At 48.4% G+C, this 19,281-nt stretch overlaps 1 protein-coding gene across 1 annotated transcript in view; it reads right to left on the bottom strand.

The window, feature by feature from the left end:
• Positions 1 to 19,281, bottom strand: part of Znf423 (zinc finger protein 423) — a 292,447-nt gene that overhangs the window by 188,632 nt on the left and 84,534 nt on the right. Inside the window, exon 3 of the mRNA XM_051195068.1 lies at positions 8,144 to 8,344. Within this exon, the coding sequence (XP_051051025.1) occupies positions 8,144 to 8,344 (201 nt within the window). The remainder of the gene's footprint in view (positions 1 to 8,143; positions 8,345 to 19,281) is intronic.

Genomic DNA, 19,281 nt, shown 5'->3' on the forward strand with positions numbered 1-19,281 from the left:
GCCTCAAGGAGATGATGGGACAGACTTAATAGACTTCCTAGGGGAGGCCCTACCCTCTCTGAGGAGCAGTGAGTGGAGGGAGCAGGGGAAGAGGGAGGGGGACCTGGGATTGGAATATAAAAGATAAATTAATAAAAAAAAATCTGATTTGAAAAAGAAAAAGAAAAAAGATTAGCAAACATTTGCCGAGTACCTACTGCATGCTCTGGCCACAGGCAAAGGCGACTTTAAGAACAGAAAAGAGAACAAGATCTAACCCAAGACACCAAGAAACACCAGGAGCAAGATGGGTTAGCAAGCTTTCCCATCTTTGCCAATCTGGTGCATTAAAAATGATATTTCCCTATGGCTTAAATGTATGGTTTTCTTATTATAATCGGAGCTCTGAATCTTTTTAAATGTTTAAGATCCCACTAGTATTTCTTCTCCTGGTTCCATTTCCATACTTTGCACATGGGAGATATCCAAAATATCTAACCACCAGTGTGGCACCAACCAATCAGAGCGGGCACTGGCCTTGGGCACGGCTGTCATCTCCAGTGACTTGGCTTTGTCTCAGCCCAGACCTCACCCATGTTTCTGATTTACAGTACTTGCTTAATATTTACAGAAACCCCTTACACATTAACAAAGTATCCTTTGCCGGTGATAGGTGTCTCATTTGACTTATTATGGAGGTTGATGTGCAATGCAGTGTTTTAGTTTGTTTTTATGTGCAGTTTGATGTTTCCATGTCCTATTTTGTGGCTTCTAGATCTAAGTTAATTCCTTAAATCTCCCTATGTTTTCTTTTAGTATTTTTTATGATTTTTTTTACTTAAACCATCTTGTTTTACATGTCAATCCCAGTTCCCTCTCCCTCCCCTTCTCTCCTGCCCCCCCCTCCACTCCCTATCCCATCCTCACCCCAGGGAGAGTGAGGCCTTCCAGGGGAAATCTTCAAAGTCTGTCACATCATTTGGAGGGCCTCCCCCCCCCCATGTGTCTAGGCTGAGAGAGTATCCCTCCATGTGGAATGGTTCTTTTGCTATTTTTAAGTTATCTTTTTCTCTTTAAAATTCTGATCCTGCTGGGCGGTGGTGACACATGTCTTTAATTCCAGCACTCAGGAGGCAGAGGCAGGTGGATCTCTGTGAGTTCAAGACTAGCTAGTTCCAGTTCCAGGGCAGCCTCCAAAGCCACATAGAAACCCTGTCCCAAAAATGAATGAATGAATGAATGAATGAATGAATGAATGAATAAAAAAATCTGATCCCTGTGGGATTTACTATGATCTGGGGAGTAAGAGAGGTTCGGTTTCATTTTTTTTCTTCTTCTTCTCTTCTTTCAAGACAGCCACCCTGCTAATTCTAGTCCCAGTTCTTGAGCAACCCAGGTGTCCTCAGTTCCCAGCTGTGTTTGGAACGGGCTTGTTTCCAGAGTCCTGCTCTGTCCCGGGACACTTCGAATGCACTGGCTCAAGCCTCAGCTGACCTGGGTACCACCCCCTGTCACACTCCTTTTCTGAATATTCCTTCCTGTGCCTTCACCCTCATCTCAGGAACTTTAATGTGCCCTCTGCTGAACAAATCCTACTCTACTCTTACTGGCTAACACGGGGTTAAGATAGGAGGAATGGAGCCTTTCCAACCTAAAGCCTGCCTCCTTATTTCTTTCTCTTCTGTGCCCTTCAGTAGCCAGTCATGTCTGTTTGCCCTCATGTACACATGCATGCCGCTTCCCTGGGTCTGTGTCCCTGGCTTGTACATGCCTGGTAGATAATACCACTTCTTGCTCTGTTGTCTAACCAGATGTTGTCTGCACACGGGGAAGCTCCTAGTGTGGGAGACTGTGCTCGAACCCCCAGGCCTTCTGCACTGCTTGGTGTCAGTCCCCCCACAGCTAGAAGAAAGCCCCACCCTGCACCTGTGTGTTTTGCAGCACACTGCCCAGTGGCTGGCTCCAGCCCTTCTCCGCATTGCCCAAACAGAGGTTGCCCCAAGCCAATAAGGCAGGGAGGGACCCCAATGCTGTTAGAGCGAGAAAGAGGCCTAACTGGCACATACAAAGGCAAGCCCTGGCCAGCAGCACACAGAAACAAGGCCAGCAGAGGTGCCAGCTTCTGTGCGGCCCCAGACCTGTAATTGGGACCCTCAGGTTATTCTGGCCACAACTGAACAAAGCAGGGTCTAATTAACTTTCCCCTTGGCTTCTGCTACAGCCACATCTCACCTTCACCAGAAGAGGATGGCTGGCCTTTCAGAGGGGCTGGGGACGGCCCTGTGTCCTCAGGAAGAGGCAGCAACAGTAACTGAAGCGAACACAGCGTTTGCTACTATTTACACAGATTCTCCACTTACATTTTTGTGGTTAGGCCTTTCGGAGAGCTGTTTGGAGTTTGGTTCAGAACCCCACACAGTTTCCTGCCTATGTTCTTACAACAAACAATTCAGAACTCACCTGTCACCTTTTCTCCCAGGGTTTGTTATTGTGGGGAACTCCCTCAACTCTGAGCCTCAGTTACCCAATGTATAAATTGAGAGTGAATGAGAGTGGGGCAGGGGAAACTATTGCCTCTTGCTAAGATTGTTGTAAAGACTGAGTGGAGAGCATCCATCCATCCATCCATCCATCCATCCATCCATCCATTCATTCATTCAACAAGCGTGTATTAAGTATCACTGTCTGCTAGGTGCAGGGCTAAGATAGAATGGAACACAACCAAAGTGGCTTTTGATCTTGAGAAGCTTAATGAGGGACATGGACAATAAATGATAAAAACTGCAATGAGATCCCCACAGAACCTGACAGGGGCACAGACCAAGGGCACGGGGGCTACAGAGAGAACATCAGGAGAGGCAGCCGGGCCATGTTCCAGGCTGTCCCACAGCGCCTTACATTCAGTAACAGCTAAATGTGTGCACAGTGGTAGGACAGCAAGCCCAAACCATGGCATATGGAAAGTAGTATTTGCTTGTCTTTCACTCTGGGCACCAGGGACCTCACAGGCCTTAGAACTACCCATCTATAGCCATCATGTAGCCTGAACAAAGTCGGAGATGAGAGAATGGCAGCCAAAGTGAAGAAATCAGGCACGGCTCTGTACCAGTCCTACAGGCTCTGTCTACTGCATGGAGAATGCCCCTACAGCCTCATATTAGACACCATAGTCTTTCTACAGAGACTGCACCTGCCTACCGTCCCTGTAATGAAAAGCTAGACGTACCAACTGTCCCTCTAGCAAAGAGGCCACCGCCTCTAACAGCCATCAGTAGCTCAGCTTGGGAGCCAGGATTGACAGCCAGCTTTGGGCACTATCAGAAGAATCGCTGCAAAAGGACAGTTTTAAAATGTTACATCGGCATCGACAGAGCACCCAGCATCCTCAGGAGGGCAGCCGCATTCAATTAGGCCACAGCAACGGTCAGCTGAAATCACAGACAGCCTCACAAGGTAGCTCTGGTGCCAGGAAAGGATAAAAGAGTCCACCTGAATCTAGACCAAAGGTCCATGGTGATCAGCCTCAGTGGCATATGAACATTGGAAAGTGCCCCTGGCCAAACGGAACCTGCTTCTGCGCAGCCCCAGGGAGTGTCCAGAGACACTTTCTGAAGTCACTGGAGGCCCCCAGCTGCCTACCACAACCATTCCTAGCACTTTCATTGGCTGAATATCGCAAATTGTGTTTGGGTAAATTCCAGCCCTCTCCCTGTTCTAATGTTATTTAAGACAGCAGAGCCTGAATTAGTGGGGATTTCCCAAAAGCTGCAATTCAAACATCCACCAAGTGCACAGCATCCCCTAACAGGGTGCCCACAAGTCACGTCTCTATTAGGCACAGCAAGCCAGCATACTTGGTAAGTCAACACTGTATAGACTTGTCCTGTTTACGGGATGCACACACTGTCCCAGCCACCTGAACTTGCACTCCTGGAACTCCACTATTTGAAAGCAAAACCCCACTTACCCACCACTATCCCCCAAAAATAAAATAAAATAAACTACACAGTGACATGAGACTCTACCCATAAAAACTTAAGGGTTAAATAGCGCTAAACATGAGACACTTTTGAGTCTTGATGTATGCTTATAACTCCAAGCAAGGGAATGTCTGCTTCCCTGATGTGGGTAGGGGCTGTAGAGGAGCCAAGACAGGGAGTATGAGAAAGAACACTAGAGTTTTCCTTGTTTCTTTGCACAGCCTAAAAATGCACACACAGCCTCTGTGTGTTGGGGGGGGGGGCTCTTTTAAGTTCATGCTTCAACAACAGTGGCCATGGTCTAAACATGGCCACTCCCACCAAGAAACAATGACACCTTCTGAGACAACAACCAGAAATGAGGGTTCCTAGGTGCGAGGTGGGGTCATCTTTAAGAATCCCCTTGCCACCTTTGCACAGAAGCTTCTCTTCTACGCGAGCCCCTCCCCCTGAGGTGGTTCCCAATCCTTGCAACTCTTCCCTCACATGCTGATGTAGCCAAGCACCACCCCCTCCAACACTACCCCAAATGCTTCAGATAGCAGGATCCAGAGGTCAATTATGGATCAGAGATGTTCCTGCATGCTCATGTGTGGGGATCTGAGGACTGACCTAATCAATGGATTAATCATATCATAGAATTATTGAAGGGTGGATCCCAATTTGGGGAAGTCAATCATGGGTGGTGGGTGAAAGGATATACCATGCTCAGTATGTTCATTTTTTTCCTCTCTTCCCTCCTCAACTCTCTCCCTCTCCCTCCCTTTGCCTTCTTTCTGGCTACCCTGAAATGAACAGATTTCTCCCACCACACCCTTCCCCATGACGTTTCATCTCATCGTGGTCCAGAAAGCAGAGCCAGATGACGAAGGACTGAAATCTCTGGAACTGGGAACCAAAATAAATCCTTCCTCATTGACATGTTTCTCTGGTGTTTGGTCACAGCAAAGAAAAACTGACTAACACAGGTCCCGTGGCCACAAAATTTTAAATAAACTACACTCAAGAATACTGAAATAGTTCAGGAGCTAAAGTGCTTGCTATGAAAACTCAAGGAACGTAGTGTAATCCCCAGCATCATGTGAAGAGCTGGGTGTGGCGGCACACACTGTAATCCCAGAGCCGAGAAGGCAGACAGGTGATTCTGTGGCACTAGTTGACAGTCCAGCCATCCTAGCCTAAGCAACAAGGCTCAGGTTCCAGCAAAAAGACCCTGTTATTTAAGAGGGGAAAAGTGGGGGAGACAGTTGAGAATGACAACCCAGGTTGAGCGCTGGCCTTCTCTCTTTCTCTCTCTCACTATCTCTCTCTCTCTCTCTCTCTCTCTCTCTCTCTCTCTCTCTCTCTCACACACACACACACACACACACACACTAGTAAACATATAATTTTTAAAAACTGCTTCCCATGAAGGCACCCATAGCCTCCATGTCAGCAGTGCCGGCTTCTACAATGGACAACAGGAAAGACGGGCGGTGTTGCCCTAGGCTCCCAAATACTTGACAGCAGGAAGGGCTTTGAGTCCTAACAGCCTCTGATTGGCTCCCAACCCCCAGGAAAGGGAGGGGCTAGAGGGTATACCAATGGCCAACAGCCAATAATCTAAGCAGCCTGATGATGCAACGAACCTCCATGAAATCCCAGGAGACCAGGACTCAGCTGCTTTGGTGAGGAGGAGTACAGGTAACTGAGAGGGTGGTATGCAGAGGGCAGGAAGCTCTATGCCCCTTCCCTACACCCCACCCCACATCCCTGGGTCCACATCCTCCATAACAGCTTGTAGAGTAAGCTGGCTTTTACAAGAGAAACATGTCCTTGAGTTCTTTGAGTCACTTGTCAAACTGTTCAAATCCAACCTATGGGTGTGGGACTCCTATGTACGGCTGGATTAGAGCAGAGGACACACATTAAAGTTCCCTGCTCAGCAGGTTGGCTGCTGGCAGGGAAAAAACCCTACATATGTGTTCTGTGCTGAGCACGGAGTGGGAAAATCAGGTAGATACTGAGTTTTCAAGTAAGATTAGCGTAAGATTACCTCATGGACAGGAACGTCAGTAGAGCCCCACAGCTTCCAGACTCCCCTAGTAAGGGGAGTCTGAAATGTCTGTCCCCCAGGGTGGACACCCCTGCATCAGCTTCTCTACAGCACCGGCAGGAAGCAGGGCTGGGGGCTCCTATCAACTCATCAATGGTGAGTGTGACCAAGGGAACTGAGCCTCTACATTTTGTTTATTTATTTGTTTGGTTGGTTGGTCAGATGGTTTTTCAAGATCCGGTTCCTCTGTGTAACCCTGGCTGTCCTGGAACTAGCTCTGGGAACCAGACTGGCCTGGAACTCACAGAGACCCACCTACCTCTGCCTCTCCAGTGTTGGGACTAATGGTATGAGCCACCATACCCTGCTACTGCTATTACATTTTGCATCAATTCTAGTACAAAAGCAGAAGCCAAGTCCCTCATAACATTTTAAACTAAAGCGCAGTGTATAGACCAGAACTGGTAATGTGAATTGACTGAACTGTCCCTCATAACATTTTAAACTAAAGCACAGTGTATAGACCAGAACTGGTAATGTGAATAGACTGAACTAGCCAGGGCACCAGAGTGCCTCACAAGGAAAGGCTACATGCTCCACACACAACAGCTGGCAATGCAGGAAGCAATAGGAGTGTGTGGCACACCCGACGAAGGGGAGAGTTCAGGATAAGGCCCATACAATTCCCAGTGGTTCATTTCAGTGATCCTAGGAGTCCTGAGGAGAATTCTGCACATGCCCCCATGTCAGGAAGCTCTCAGACTGGGTGATAATGAATTTCTCCAGGATGCTATTAAGCAAGGTCACTTCTCATACTCCGACCCCCTTCCAATGCTCCAGGTTTTGGGAGTGTTCCTAGATATCACATCCCAATGGAGGTCGTTAGCGGGGTCCTGTTAGGAAACAGGCAGGGCTATAGTAGGTACCACCAACATCAGTACCAATGCTGGCCATCCCACAAACAGGCTGCTGCAGAGTTCAGCCTGCTGGAGGCCATGGAGAAAAGAGCCCGCTGGTAGGAGAGGTCTGCCTAGCTGAAGCAGTTTGCCACCCACTCTTATTTCTGCATAGACCTCAGCCCCAGCCCCTGCCTCTCCCTGACCCTGCTCCAGACTGTTTTCTTCTCTACATAGAAATACTAGCATTGTTAAAAGTGTGGTAGGCGGGCGTGGGATTCAAGTTGATGCCAAGAGCTGAAGGAAGGTGAAGTGATGGATAGGGTCCCAATCCAGGATTTACTGAGATGGGAGAATACACAGAGGCCCAGCCATGCCGTAAGGCCTTTAGGAACAGGGCAAACAAGAGTTTTAAGTTTCGAGCTGCTTTCTACCAGTAAATTTGACCCCAAATGGGTAAAAGTCCCCCTTTAGAAAACTGACCTGAGATTTAGAGGCCCTTTCCCCAAAATTAGCATCTAAAGCATTTACTGGTAACCATAATAAAATACAGGGTTGTGGAAAAGAACATAGCTACTATGGTCTATCTCTACAAAGCTCTGAGCCCAGAAATCCATGTGTCCCTATAGTATAGAGACACCCCAATGTATACACATGTCCCCAGCTCCCTACCCACCAGAGAGAGAACATGCTCTCTGCTGAAGTCTTAACCAACTCCTTATCCCAGCCCACCCTCCAAAGGGTTGGATGCCTGCAGAGCAAAGTTGCCATCATCACTAACATTTCTCTGTCGTAGGAGGAGAGCACCACGCCCGGAGGTAGACCGGGTCTCTGCTGCACAGGCTGGCCTTGGTCTTTGGAATTCCCCCATCCCATCACAGCTCACTGCTTTGCATGGCTTTCCACACTTAAGCTGCTTAACTTTGCACTAACAACCTCTTAATTGCTAGGTTTCCAAAAGGCTTTCCAGAAATCTGGGGTACGGATTCACCCACTTACAACCTGTATACTGTGGAGTACGGTTAGACAGATACAGGACACCTCTACCCAATTTCTGCCTGCCAGGAAGCTGTGGCTTTTATTTTTAATTTTATTTAAAAGAGGATACAGGGTACCCAAGACACCACAATAAAATGACATTAACTGTAAAATTACATTATTAATTCTTTAATCTCACTTGAGGCTTCAAGCTGTTGCTATGTCCAATTATCCGTGTAACCACCTGTCAGAATCCCGGCGCTATTTAGCATTACCTCCAGGACAGCGGTGGGCCCGGTGGTCCGTCAGGTCTGCCAGAGACTCGAAGTCCTGCTGACAATGATCGCAGGTGTAAATTGACTCATCCTCCATGTCTTCATCGTCCTCATTTCTCTCCTCTTGACTTGTCACGCTGTTCCTGTCTTCCAGCGCACGGCTGGTTTTCCGATCACACTCTGCCTCTCCTTCTAGGCCTCCTGCCAACAGGAAGAATACAGTCCACATCAGCTGACAGGGTCTCGGGAAAGAGGTTTAAAAGAATCACCCAGTATTTATTACGATACATTTAATTACTCTACCTCCTGGGGTCCATTATTCTTGACACCTCTCAGTATATTAATATATGGGGGGGTGTAGCATGTGGTGCAGTAATTCTCAACTAGATTCTTTAATTCATGGCACAAATCTTCTAGGAGGACTTCCTGTCATCTTCCCTCTACTCGTGGCTGCTGGGGGTTGTGACCCCTCAGGGAAGTGCGAACGCCTTAGCATTTGTTTCCTAAAAATCCAATTCCATGGTATACCTCTCTGAGGCCCCCACAGCTGCACCAACACACCCTGACTTGTTGGTTTCCCTGAAGCCGTGCAGTTTGGAAGGGGGACCTCCCAGTCACGGTGGCCCTCCAAACAACACATCTTGAAGGTCCATGCAGATGCCCTGTCTCTAGAAGAAAGGAAGGGCATGAAGGTGAAGGACCCAGGATGGTTAAATCCAGAGCTTGAATGGAGCCAGCTATGGTGGCTCACCTGCAATGTCGGCACTGGAGAAGATGAGGTGAAAATCATGAGTTCAGGACCAATCTAAGCTACATAGTAAACACAAGACCTGTCTGGGATACAGAGTGAAACCCTCTCTCAACAAAACAAAGCAATGACAACAAAAAGCCTGAACAGATAGGGCTGTTCCCAGTGACCAGGGAGCCACCTAGACAGTGAACGCCAGGCATGGATAATAGCGGTTTCTGTAAGATTAACAACTGCTCCAGACTTAACCCTATGCAGCGAGACTCATGACCACATTGAAGCTCTGCATTTACTTGCTCTGCAAAGCCACAATTCTAGGTACACAGCCCCATTTCACAGCCTCATATCCCAGAGCTAAGAAGGCGCTCAAGAGGTCAGGCAGTACAGTATTCCACAGAGAGAGACAGCTCTGTGAGTCCCATTTCAAAGTAGGGCCTTCCCATACCCAGCAGAGGGGTAACATCCCAGCTCCCTCCATTTCCTGACTTCTGTCTACCTTACATCCCTACATCTGTGGGAACAGAAAATAGCCTCGATCTTAGCAATAAACAGAACTTGCAAGGCAATGTACGGAAAGAAAAAATAACAAGGTAAATATATTACACATAATGTCAGTAACCCTCATAAGTGTCAATAGCTTAAGCTTGCCCATTAAAATACAGGGACCCTTGCATTGGGAAAACTAAAGTGTGTGTTGTCCCTTTCCACACACAGTTGTCCTGCAACACAGATCTGATGGTCAGAAACTGCCAGCATTGATCTAAATCAACTAAAAAGGCCTCTATCGTGCATAAATATATTTATGCAAATATATATGCACGCAAAAGTGCATGTATACGTGTTATGTGCATATCTGCATGCGCATAGCTGTCACCAAAAAAGGCTTAGCAGACAACCTTTAAATTCCCCAGGGCCAGTCGCCAAAGCATAGGAGAGAGACACAAAGCTAAGAACGCATTCAATTTGAGGAGCAAAGCACAAGCCCATAAATATTTCAATTTAGAAACAGATGATGTTATAAGGGCTCTATTTCTCCTGTCTGCAAAGAACACACACTTCCAAGCCCCCAGCATCAAGAACCTGGGAACACAAATCAGCTCATCGGTGAGCCAGCTGCCGCCTTCCATGGCAGGGAACAGTGTAGGACATGCGGCAGAGGCAGTAAAAAATCAATGCTGCCATTTGTGGCCCATCAAAACATCTCTCTTCTTACCAATTAAGGGATGCACAATTTTTAGGTTCTTTTATTACCAGAACAAGCCAACTCCCGGCAATACAGAAATCCCATTAAAAGCTAAGCAGCATATTTATCCCAGGGAAGCTGATCCACAGCAGCAACAGCAATGTGAAGAAATAGAAAGTGAAGAAATAAAAAATATCATCCAGAACCTTTGAAATTATAGTCATCATGTATGGTAGTTACACAGGCAAGCACCACTCTCTGAAATTCTAGTTTAGTGTCTCTTCCCTTAATTTAAAAACAAAAACAAAGGGAACCTTCTGCAGAGGATTTAAAAGAGCCATAATTCCGGCTTTATCTGCTCTACGAAATCTCTAGATAGTAAGTTACACTCCGCACCAAGCCTTTGCTACTTTACTTAACACACAGTTTAATAGACATATTTAAATTACCCCCTTGTTGGTTTTTTTTTTTTTTTTTTGCCATATTTACTTGGCAATCCTAGTTGTAATAGCTCAGCAAATCTACAACTGGAACCACAAACACCACACCACATTTGATCTCTTTAAATCTGATACATCCTGTTGACTCGGGAGTAGATAAATCAGAATGTCAACTCTTGGTTTTTATAAGGCAAAAGCCCATAAAGTCATCCAAGAGTATAAATCTGCTTTAAGAAACTGTCACCTCCCCTATGTCTGGCTACTAATGGGAAGGGAGAGTGGCTGTGCAGAAAAGGACAAGAGAGGGGAAAAGGCAAAGGGGCAGATGAGGACCTCGCCACCCGGCTTCCCAGAGGTGAAAAGCTCCGCCAGCATGACCTTCATGGAAGGTCACAGAGAAGGTGCTGCTGGCCATCCCAAGTTCTGAGGAAGAGACTTCCCTCAAGACCCAGCAACCAGGGTCTCTGCTGACTCCAGGACCTTGGCAACAAAAAGCCCTGTGACCCTGGGCAGGACAGGATCTGCAGAGTCTCCTTCCAAGAAAGGACTCTTGTAGGGCAGAGGCAGGCGGATAAATTCAGGGCCAGCCTGATCTACAGAGCAAGTTCCAAGACAGCCAGAGCTACACAGAGAAACCTTGTCTGGAAAAGCAATAACAACAAGAAAGAAAAGAAAAAATAAAAGAAAGGACTCTGCTTTCCTACTTGGCAGCTCTAGAAGCTTCACTAGAAGGGAAAAGGATGAAGAGTCCTTTTCTTTTGTCAGAGAAGACAGGGGCTCTTCAGAGTCACCCCAAGCTATATAAGAAACAGAGCCTACACTGTTCATCTGTTGTGACATCAGCTTCCATAGGCTCACGGCTCAGTAGGACAGAGGGCTCCTGGGCCAGCATCCTCCCAAAAGCACTCTCTGGCTGCTCCTCTATCCTGGACCCACTTAGACCAGCTGTGCAATAAACCTCTAGGATCAGGGGAGTGGCCTTCCCTATTCCTCTCAGGGTAGTCCTACCTGCCTCATTCCTTTCCTGCTCCACCTCTGAGGTCCTCCTGATCCCCATTTCTGAGCCTGGGTGTGGCTGGGATAAGCACAGGAGGTAGAAGCCTAGGCATGTCCAACTCCCTACCAAGTGCCACCACACATTTCTGACACAGAGGCCTCTCGGCTTCACCACAGCCAACCTAGTAGCCCCTCTGGCCACCGGGAGATCAGACGCAGCAGTTAGCAAGCTGGAAAAGGCAGCCCCCTGGCTTCTCCTCTGTCAAGGCCACTGGGTCAGTGAGGGCCTTCCTGCAAAGTGGTTAGCCAGTTCCTTTCCCTCCGCCCGCTCCAGTTCTCCTAGCTGCCATCAGCAGCTGAAGCCTTGAACAGGGCAAACTCAAGCCACAAGGACTTTGCATAGGCTTACTCCCTCACGATCACATGCATGTCGCAGGAAACCACATGAGCCAGAAAACACTGCCTCCCCAATCCAAACTGATACCGTCTCTACTTTTCCAAACCTCACACTCCATCCCAGACAACTCACAGCTTGTCAGTTTCTAAATATTTGCCCAGGCAGCCATCAAGACAGCAGCTGGCATTGACTGGACCTTTGTTGGATGCCTGGCACCTTCCAAACACAGCCAGCTAGGGTACACTATGAGGAGTTGCCGTCGTGTCCCCATTTTGAGTCATGAAAATGGGGTTCTATGGGTTAGTCAAGGCCAGAAGGGAAGTGGCAGGGCCACCACCACACAGTAGTTCACCCACAACAGAGACATTATAAGAAACCATGAACCAAGTGTTGGGGATTTGTACATGCCATCAAAGTCTGATGGTGTGTGTTGATGTCTTCTACATCCTAGCACATCTCTCCGTAGCCACACATGCCTTTTGGTTCCATGAACTGCCCAACTGCTTCTGCCCAGGACTTACTACTTCCTGCTCCCTAGCAGGCAAGAGAACACCCTTACCTCTCACCCACCTAATACGCATACCTGGGCCCCTGCCTCCCTGTCCCTTGTTGTGAGAGCACTTGGTACAAAAGATGTTCATGTGGACCAACTTGCTTTTTCTCTCCCTCACTGTGGCAGTCTGCATTCCCTAGACATACTAAAATAGTTCTCATTCCAGCTGCCCCTCTGCAACAAGTCCTTGACCCTATACCCATCAAGAAGAGGGGCCTGCCTACTTCCCCTCAGCAATGCCCCCACAGGCTGGCAGCCTTGCTGGGGCCCTAACCAGTAAGACACAATGGAAACAATGTGCAGGGAGTCTTCTGAGGCTAGGTAGGAAGAAGCCTGATGCTTCCCAGTAGGCCTCCTGGGATGCTCCCACAGGGAATGAAGCTGCCAAATGAGAGAAGCCCAAGCCTAGCACAGCTTTGGCTTAACATCCAGTATCAGTACAAGGATATACAACCTGTGGGTATATACAAATTCCAACTTTCATCCATGATAGCATTCCTATGGCTATAGCTCTGGCCACCACACAGCTGCCACTCCAGGAAAACCAAGAGAACCTGCCACAAAACCTGTCAGCCCACAGAACAGAGAGAAAGGACACACATTGTCAGTCACTCAAAAGCACTGAATGCAGGGTTGTTTGACACTTAAGTGGCCAGAGCACACGGGGTGTGGCTGTGGCTGTCTCTGCTCACTGCAGTCCTCCAGTCTCCTGTGCAGACAGCTACATGGTGGACACTCAGTGAGCACTGAGGATGTAGAAAAATGAATTGGTTTCAAGGAGGCAAGTGTGTACATCTATAAGGCGCAGTCACAGCACTGTTCAGCAGGTGCTATTAAGTGGGACCACATAAAGACGTCAACTTTTAGGCTGCTCTCAAAATGTCCAGCCTGTACACAGAGGCTACTCTGCCACACTAGCTTCTTACATGGCGCCACTCTATCCTACGAAACTTTGAACCCTGAGCCAAAAGGTATGGACTGGAGGTTTCCGGGAGGCCACACACATGCTGCTTCTCATTAGGAAAGTAGTTTCTTTACTGCACCAAGCCATAATCCTCCTCAGGGTGACAGTGTGAGGGAGAGCCATGAACTCTGAAGAAAGCACCACACAGCCTAAGAAGTGGCAGAGAGAAAGCAGCGGTTTGCCAAAGAGCGAGGAAGGTGTCCCAGTCTTCCCAGCAGAGGGAATCTTGGGGTCCTCTACCTAATGCTTCCATGTCACAACTTGATGCCTAGATCTACCCCCCAAGTTTCAGACAAGGAAGCAAACCACGTTAGGAACACCCCAGAAAAATGCTCTGGATTCCAGATCCCCAAACTAACCACTACACTGGACATTAGAGGCGGGAACCTGAGGAAGGGCTGGGCAGCTGTGTTTGTCCAGTCCAGAGAAACAGAAGGGGAAAGTATGGGGCTGTGGGTCTGGAAGACTTCCTGGGCTTCTGACCTGGGGCTGTAGGGGCTCCACAACACCTAAGGGCTGCTGAGACAGATTCAACAAGAATCAGCAATGAGTGAGTACCCTCTGTGCCCAGGTCAAAAGGTCCTGTGCCCAGATGTGTGCCTCGTCTCTTCCCAGGTCCAGGTATCTGGCACAGGCCCTGGACACCCTGAGCACCTTCAGGACCCATGGGGAAGGCCCTATCTTTGGGACTTCAGGGCTGAGCACCACATGGTGGAGGCTGGAGACCAAGGGTGGAGCTAGAGAGAACTTGCCAGTGCCAGCAATCACACGCCTCCATTCACTCTCCCTTCATCCACAAATGTTTTCCTGAGTACCCACTGTGTGCCAGGCACGGTATACACGTTTGCTACAGTCTACGTGCACTTCCTGGCCCTGTTTATCTTGGTGGTCTCAGAGCCCACAGAAAGCCTGGCACAAAAAAGACACCTAATAAATGTGATATGGGCCAATGAGTGAGCAGGTTACTAGCTGAAGGGGCAAGTGGGACAGCTCTAGCCCCCCTGCTACAGTGACCTCAGAAGTGCTTCTAGTCTCTGCTGTGCCCACAAGGCCCTGAGTGGCACTGGCAGCTTCTGTTCCTGCTGAAGCAAGCAGAGAGAGCAACACTCACTAAATGGGCAGCCATGATTAGTAAGATGTGAGAGCAGCTAAGCCCCTCCTACCACTGAGTACATGAGCCTGGGACTTTCTAAGAGTGAGAACAGGCCCTGGATATGACACCGTGCTCCCTCCCTGCCTCTGCAGAAAGCAGAACCGTCCAGTGCTGAGTTCCAGACTCATCCTAGGGCTGAAAGCCCACGGTCTGGAAACATCAAGACACCAGGTATAGCCCACTCCTGATGGACACAAGTAGTTGGACTAAGGGCAGGCATTTAAATAACAATACACACAAGCATCAATGGCTGGATTTGCAGCTCAGGGACATAGAAAGACACAAAGAACAGAGATGTGCTACAGGCTGTGGAGCCAAGTGGCTTCTGTTCAAATCTACATTCCACCATTTAGCAAGTGGCGACTTTGGCCAAGTCATTTCTTGTCTCTGAGGCTCATTTAACTCTTTTTTTCTTTTCTTTTAAATTTTGTATTTTGAGACAGGGTTTCTCTGTGTAGCGTAGCCCTGGCTGTCCTGGAACTTACAGAGATATGCCTGCTTCTGCCTCCCAGGTGCTGGGATTATCATTCAGTTCTTTAACAGTTGTAATGAGGTAACAGATGTGAAGCCTGGTATCTGGTCCATATGGTGTGAGAAAATGGTTCATGGTTATTGGTTTATTGCTGCTGTCAATCAAACCCAACATCATGACCCAGGCAAGGATTAAAGACATCAGACAGCAAGTGAGGCCCAATGTGTTCCAAAGGATGGGGAGATCAAGGCACATGTATGCCCCTGTGAATGGCACAAAAATGTCCAACAGACATCCCACACACCCCCAATAAAACTCACTTAGCCCACCCCCAACAAGCTTGCCATGTAACTTGAGTCTGCCAGGGGGTCAGTACTGACACATTTACCCACAGTTCACTGGCCCACCTTTCTTGACCTTGTCCCTACTGTGGCTGAGGGGGGAAAAGCTGGAAGGCACCTTCCATTTCCATGCTTACTGGAGGCAACATTTTCTTAAGTAGAAAATCCACATTGTGTTTTGACAGCCTGTAAGCCTCTTTAAAACATGTTCCCAAGGCAAGAAGTGCTTTCAGAAGTTGGGTGCTGCCTAGCTTAGCTCTATAGCTGTCTGGGCCCTGCCTGCAGAGGAGGGGACATTTCTTTGACACAACCTGAGCTAGTGAGCCTGCAAGGACCTGAGACACAGGGACAGCCCAAACAGGGCCAAGAGCTTCCAGCCCCAATTAGACAGCATGTTTGTGCCTCCATCGCCAGCCCCAGTTTCTGAGGCCATTATTTATCTGTAGGTTTACAGTATCTGCAGTGGAAACCAGGGCTTAGCCTAAGGTGCCCTTGGCAGCAGGGCCCTTGGCAAATGTCTCAACACTTAACTTACTGTTTCTGTTCTGCCTCTTAAAGAAGGAAGTGACTGCTGCCCCCAGTCAGGGCCAGTGGTTTCATGGATGGAAGTCAAGTCACGGTCGGGTCAGACTGCATTTCATGAGCTTCGCTGGACATACTGTCCAAGAGGGACTGCTCCAACCCAAGACCCCAGCTGACCCTGGAAACTACCAGAACCTTCCAGGGAACATCTCTTCACCCGTGAGAGATTCTGGAGCCTACAACCAAGAATGACTCACAGTGTTGTATCCGAGGTTTCCTCCTTCCTCTGCATATTTCATCTTGTGCCCAAGTTTACTCTTTATTGCTGCAATCACACATCATGCCCAAAGCGTTTATTTAGCTTACGCTCCTGTGCCGCAGTCCATCGCTGAGGGAAGTCAAGGCAGGAACTGATTGACACAGAGGCTATGGAGGAGTGCTGCTTACTGGCTTTCTCAGCCTGCTTTCTATAAAACCCAGACCCACCTACCCAGGGATGCACTCACTACCCACAGTGTGCTAGGCCCATCCGCACAAATCACTAATGAAGAAAATGCCCCCACAGATACACACACCGATGGGCAAGTCTGATGAAGGCATTCTCCCATTTGAAGCTTTTCTTCCAAGACCACCTCAATTGGTCCAGGTTGACAAGAAAACTAACCAGCACATCTTGTGACTCATAGCCCATTAAGTGAGATGTCACCTTACACCAATTATACAGAAAGCCAAGTAGGCTCAGACTAGAGTAAAAAACCCACTGCCACTCAAACACCACGTGAAACAAATCTCCAGCATCACACAACTGTTCACAAGGGTGTTCCTGGAAGGCTAGTGAGGTGCGAAGCCCCCAAGAGTGGCACTGCCTGGCCCCTAGAGACAACCGTCACCTGTGGAAAGTGACACCCAGCAACAGCATCATCCACTATTTTATCCTTATAGAAAGAAGTCTTTATTCCCATGTAAAATCTCTGAAGTGTTTTCAACAACTTAGTTTGTGTGTGTCCACGTACTTACTATGCATGCCACAGCACTCATGTGGAGGTCACAAGACAACTTAGAGGAATCTGTTCTCTTCTTCTGCCACATGGGACCCAGGGATCAAACTTGGGATACCAGGCCTGACTGCTAGGGTCCTTATACACTAAACTATTTTTGCTGGTCCCAAATCTCTGGACTTTTATGTGTTAACTTTTAAGTTTTAAGAAACAATGTGAGGTGGGCTTGGTGGCACACACCTTTAATCCCAGTACTCAGGGGCAGAGGCAGGCAGATCCCTGAGTTCAACGCCTGCTTTCTAATATGGGGGACTACACAGTGACCGGACTACACAGTGAATTCCAGAACTACCAAGATTATACACAGAAACCGGAGTGGGGGTGGGGATTAAGCACTTGGAAGATTGGATATTGCCTACAGCCCAACTGAGAGTCAGTGCCACGGATGCCCAGCAGGAGCAACCAGAGGTTGTCACATCCAGGGCCATCTGCTCAGTGCTCCTTGGATGAGGAAGTTAGCTGAAAAGTATAAGAGAATGCTCCTTTGGACACTCAGACCCTAGGGTTGTGTCCATTCTACGTGATCTTGATGACTTATACTGCTGAGCCTTATCCTCATTCTGAACACAAGGGTGACATTGTGCTCTGGTCAGGTTATGAGCTCCCCCTACTAGGGTCTATTCATGCTGGGATCCCTCCAGTTTCTGCCAACCAGGCTCTGGTTGGCATCGAGCTCCACCCCTCAACCCTGGTGCAGCCCTGTCAAACACAGAACTTCATACCTACAGTCCACCAACATTTACTGAAGACCTACCAGACTCTAGCCACTGCTGAAGGCACTGCAGGCAACCCAAAGAACCAAGCCCAGCTCTGTACTGTGAAAAAGCCAACATTTGGCTCACAAGCATCTTGGTCACGATGATTCCTTATAGGTAAGGGACAGCACTCTTCCCCAACCCAGCTGTGGGGTACATCCCACAAAGACACAGAGACATGGCAGCCCCCTCAGCCCATAGCACACCTACACAAGCTCACTTGAGATAAGTGCAAAGCAACAAGGCAGGTGGGGTGGAGGAAAGGAGAAGAGGAGACATAAAGGAGGACAGTCATCCAAATGCTCTCACTGAACAGGAAAAAGAAATGTTTTCCATTGGGTAGTTAGTGGTAACACGCCCCTGAGCCACGCAGTCTTGACAGAACGAAATCTCACCACGTGCAGTGATGAAGATTGGAAGGACCTAATCCCCTGTGACGTGGAATGATTCCACTGGGGGTATACCTCAGTAGTAGTGTACTTTCCTAGCATTTCATCCCTAGCACAGCTAAACAAATGAACAAAGACATTCAGCAGGGGCAGAGCCAGGAAGTGGCTTTATTGTGCCTTGTCCAGGTCCAAGTGATCTCAGGTACTGGAGACCCATAGGCCAGACTCCAAGGCCTCTACAGAAACCCAAAGGCCAGATACTTCCCCTACCAATGACTCTCCAACCCAGGGCCTCTAGCCTGGCTTCTGTGCAGCCCAGGAGGCCAGATGTCCCCTCTCCTCCAGCCACAGAGCAAAGATTGTGTAAAAACTTTAAAAGTTTACTAATTACTGGCCATGGAGACAGTCTGTTATGTGCCACGTCCCAGGAACCATAGCAGTGCCTCCTGGAGAAAAGCTGGGGGTCTGCTAGGTGCTTTTCCCCATGTGAGGAAGTCAAATGGTAGCAGGCTTCTAAATGCCAAGCACCCCCCCCCTCCCAGGGCACAGTGGCCTCAGGCTGCCTCCAGGGATCCTGACCAGCAGCAGCTTTCTTCCAGGGACCACAGGTTCTCTGCACAGCTTAGCCTCATTCACTTGCTAAGATCTATTGGCTTTCTGCTTGTTTCACTCCAGTCCCCAGGAGAGTGTTTGCAGTCTCACAAGTGGCTACTGGACATTCAGAGTCTAAAACCTAGATACATACAGCAACCCTTAGAACAAAACCAGCAGCCTGCCACTCCGCATCCTCACCCCCAAGAGAGCTGAGGGCTCGCCAGACCAGCATACTTTTCCTGGTAGGATGGACGGACGTAGGAGTTCTGCATGCTGGCCTCCAATCTAAGGATCTACATTCCCACAAAAGAGCAGAGACTTCAGAGGATTAGATTAGCCACAGGTCAGAGGTCAAGTGGACAGCTCCGAAGAAGCTTCCAGATTCACCCTAGGGTTCGGCTATCTCCACGCAAGGGTCAGTATCGAAGTGATCTTTTATGAGCACACAAACACGGCACCCTGCTCACCCCAGGCTCATCCTCAAACCATCACTTAACTCATATTTCAAACTGCTCTTGATGCTCTTTAGTCAACATGAGGCAGAAACCTTTTATTAAATGCTGCTAATTTTTT

This window comes from Phodopus roborovskii, unplaced genomic scaffold, assembly GCF_943737965.1.
Source record: "Phodopus roborovskii unplaced genomic scaffold, PHOROB, whole genome shotgun sequence".
Taxonomy (NCBI): domain Eukaryota; kingdom Metazoa; phylum Chordata; class Mammalia; order Rodentia; family Cricetidae; genus Phodopus; species Phodopus roborovskii.